Source organism: Sinocyclocheilus grahami, unplaced genomic scaffold (genome assembly GCF_001515645.1).
Source record: "Sinocyclocheilus grahami isolate Dianchi unplaced genomic scaffold, SAMN03320097.WGS_v1.1 scaffold9300.1, whole genome shotgun sequence".
In the NCBI taxonomy this organism is placed as follows: Eukaryota; Metazoa; Chordata; class Actinopteri; order Cypriniformes; family Cyprinidae; genus Sinocyclocheilus; species Sinocyclocheilus grahami.
The window spans coordinates 5499-8626 of NW_015512526.1; the positions used below are offsets into that span (position 1 = coordinate 5499).

The 3128-nt window shown below is 34.0% G+C and overlaps 1 protein-coding gene across 1 annotated transcript; it reads right to left on the reverse strand.

The window, feature by feature from the left end:
• Positions 1 to 1719: 1719 nt before the first annotated feature.
• LOC107578207 (tetraspanin-3-like) lies at positions 1720 to 2303 on the reverse strand (the record flags this gene model as incomplete). The annotated part of the gene is made up of 3 exons (XM_016264186.1): positions 1720 to 1857; positions 1944 to 2096; positions 2202 to 2303. Coding segments are annotated over 3 exons (387 nt in total), but the record flags the coding sequence as incomplete, so codon positions are not given.
• Positions 2304 to 3128: the final 825 nt, after the last annotated feature.

The following is a 3128-nucleotide window of genomic DNA, read 5'->3' on the forward strand; positions in this document are numbered from 1 at the left end:
GAAATTCTACATTATTTCTGTTGAAATGAAGTAGACATAACACTGAAAACTAAAAGTGATTTTAGGCATCGCAACATTAAAATAAATATGAAAGATTTAATTGAATAGTGTAGTTAAATTATTAGTGTTAGATGGTAGGAAAAGTTATATAAACATACACTACCTTTCAAAATGTTTCATTTTTTATATATAAAAAACTTTTAATCAGCAATGATGCATTAAATTGATCAAATGTGACAGTAAGGACATTTATAATGTTACAAAAAAAACTATTTCAAATAAATGCTGCTCTTTTAAACATTCTATTAATCAAAGAATCCTGAAATAACTATTATGGTTTCCACAAAAAATATAAGGCGTCACAACTGTTTTCAACACTGATCATTAGAAATGCTTCTTGAGCAGCAAATAGCGGTCACGTCAAAACGCCTTTGTGAAAACAGTCTACAAAAGAGGAAGGGGAACTTCTTCACTCTGTCGTCGACAAATTTAATCTGTAAATTCAGACAATTCAAAAAAAATAAAAATGAAAGGGAAAAACATCTGGTGTAATTTATGCAAGTTTGCCAAGAACAACCTAACCTACTGCCCCGGCTCTTGCTTGTTAATTCAGGCAGACTGAGTCAGTTACCATGTGTTAATCACGGGCATGTGCTGGGCTTGCCAAGACGCGCTCTTATTTGCCTTTACGCCCCAGAGGGTATTTGGAACAGTATGAATGTCAAAGTCTGTGATTCACCAGCTACAGGGCAACAAAAGCACATACTGACGCTGCCCGAGTGCTGCAGTCCCAGAGCTCTGTCTGACGGGGACAAAAGAGATGCACTGAAGCTGCCGTACAAGACTAGCACTTGCACTGTTGATTCTTAGTCCAAGCCAGGGGTTCCCAACTTTTTTTTGTCAGTCAAAACCCCTCTACTTACCTGAAGTACCCCTTGAGAATTTAAGATATTTCAGTAATTTAACATCACAATTACATTCATGATTCTCTGATATTGGTTAATGCTTACATGACATGTAAGTGAACAAATAAAATAGTTATAATTAATAGTTACGTTTTTTTATAATTTTTTTTTAGAAAACATTTTAGGAACCCAATCAAATTAAATACTGATAAAATGTATCTATATATATATATATATTTTATTTTATTTACTGTAATTGTACAAATTACAGTAAAAAAATCATTATATTACCGTTTTAAAATAAAATTTGATAATTATAATAATTTTCATCTTACAGTACAAGTTACAATACTAACATTTATGTCTTAAATTCTTCACCTTTAAACATTCAAACTCTCAAGCTTTTATTTTGGTGGAACATAAAATGCTGTAAACTTCTGATCACAAAAATATTGTAAATTATGCAAATTTGTCAAACTAATTAAATCGAGCACACATTGCATTCCCAAATGCATGTTAAATAGCACATGCTGAGATGAAGTCGGCTGAATATTCTGTAAACCGAGAAGCACTGAGACATCAGAGTGCATCAGATTAAACAGTGTTTCACTAAATCGCAGCCTTTGCTTTGATAATAGCACTAAGCTATATCATGTTTATTACACAGCAGCACCATTTATTGATTTTAATTTTATATGCAACATACTTCTTATTTTCTCATCAATTCAAGAATCCCCATTTGGGGAATCTTGATTTATGCATTTTCATGACTAAAAATTTAAAAAAAGAAGAAGAAAAATAAAAAATTCGGGAGAGAATTCTAAATTCTAAGATAATCTGTCGGATGAAACAAATCTGAATAGCATACCTGAATTGCAGCAAACGTCAGAGCGGCCCAGATGACGTACATCATAATCTCTTTCAGTTTCTTCACAACCAGGGCTTCACATCCCTAAGATGATTTAACAAATACATTAACATCACACGCAGGCTTCCTTGGCTTCATCGGCTACACTCACAAGCACATCTCTCACTAACCTCAGGGTAGAGATCTCCGGGGCGGGAGAGGGAGCCGGTGCAGTTGTTCACGTTGGGTTTGCAGCAGCTCAGTGGCACACTGTTGTTCCTAGACTCATTAAACCAACGCGTGTTCTTCCAGTCTGAGTAGTTGGTGATGCCGCAGCAATGGAGCTTCAAGTTGTGACAAAGACATTATAGTGATTTTATTAGGGTTGGAATTGATTTATTAACAATACAATAACAGAACATTCTGTGCATCTCATTAAGCAGTCTCACCTGTCTCTGCACATAGTCAATAGCACGGCTGGGAGCATCCGTGTTGGTGCCATTGTATTCATCATACACTTTCTGGATGGAATGATTGACCTCGTCTTCCACCTAGAAACACATCCATCAGTGACACAAATTAACCTTCCATTAAAAGGTCAATACCTGCCCCCTTAAACTGATATCAAGAGGCATTTTTTCCTTTCTAAGGGCAATTTTTTCAAACCTTAACAAATGTATGCAGAAAATATAAGAATCTGACATAAAAGATTATCATGAAATTCAAATACAATTGAAAATGAAATGATACTTTAAAAATGAAACTAAAATCACAGTGGAAAGTCTTAATGAGCGGGTCATTCATTCAAACAGCTCATTCAGGAAGGAAGGAAGCAAGAATTTTGCACTTTATGAATGGGTCATTGAATTGTTCCCTCAACTGATTTCTTTAAAATGTGGATTCATTCAGGAACAAAACACTGTTTGTTGCAACGGTTTTGCTGTAGCTTACTTTGGAACTATTTTCGTTCATAAAATATAGCAAAAACAGACAATGATGTGTGTCTAATAAAATGTAATTCTACATCGTAATTCTACATTACTTAAAACTTAATATTAACTTTTAATTATAAAATCAATATCATATTTGCAATTGTGCTGATATATATATATAAAAAAAATATTTTTAAACCACTCCTGCTTGTGTAATACTGTTTAACTATATAATAATAGAACTCACAATGGGACACTTTGTCAATATTTTGAATTTTGAGGGGCAATTTTATTAATTTTGGCCCTCATTAATTTCTGTCCCTGACATCCACCTTTCACTAAATCCATTCTTCATATAGGAGGAGACAGCATTGCTATACAACAGCACAGCACAATACAAGGCAGGTATTACATTGCCTTGTTCACCTTTGCACACAACTGAAA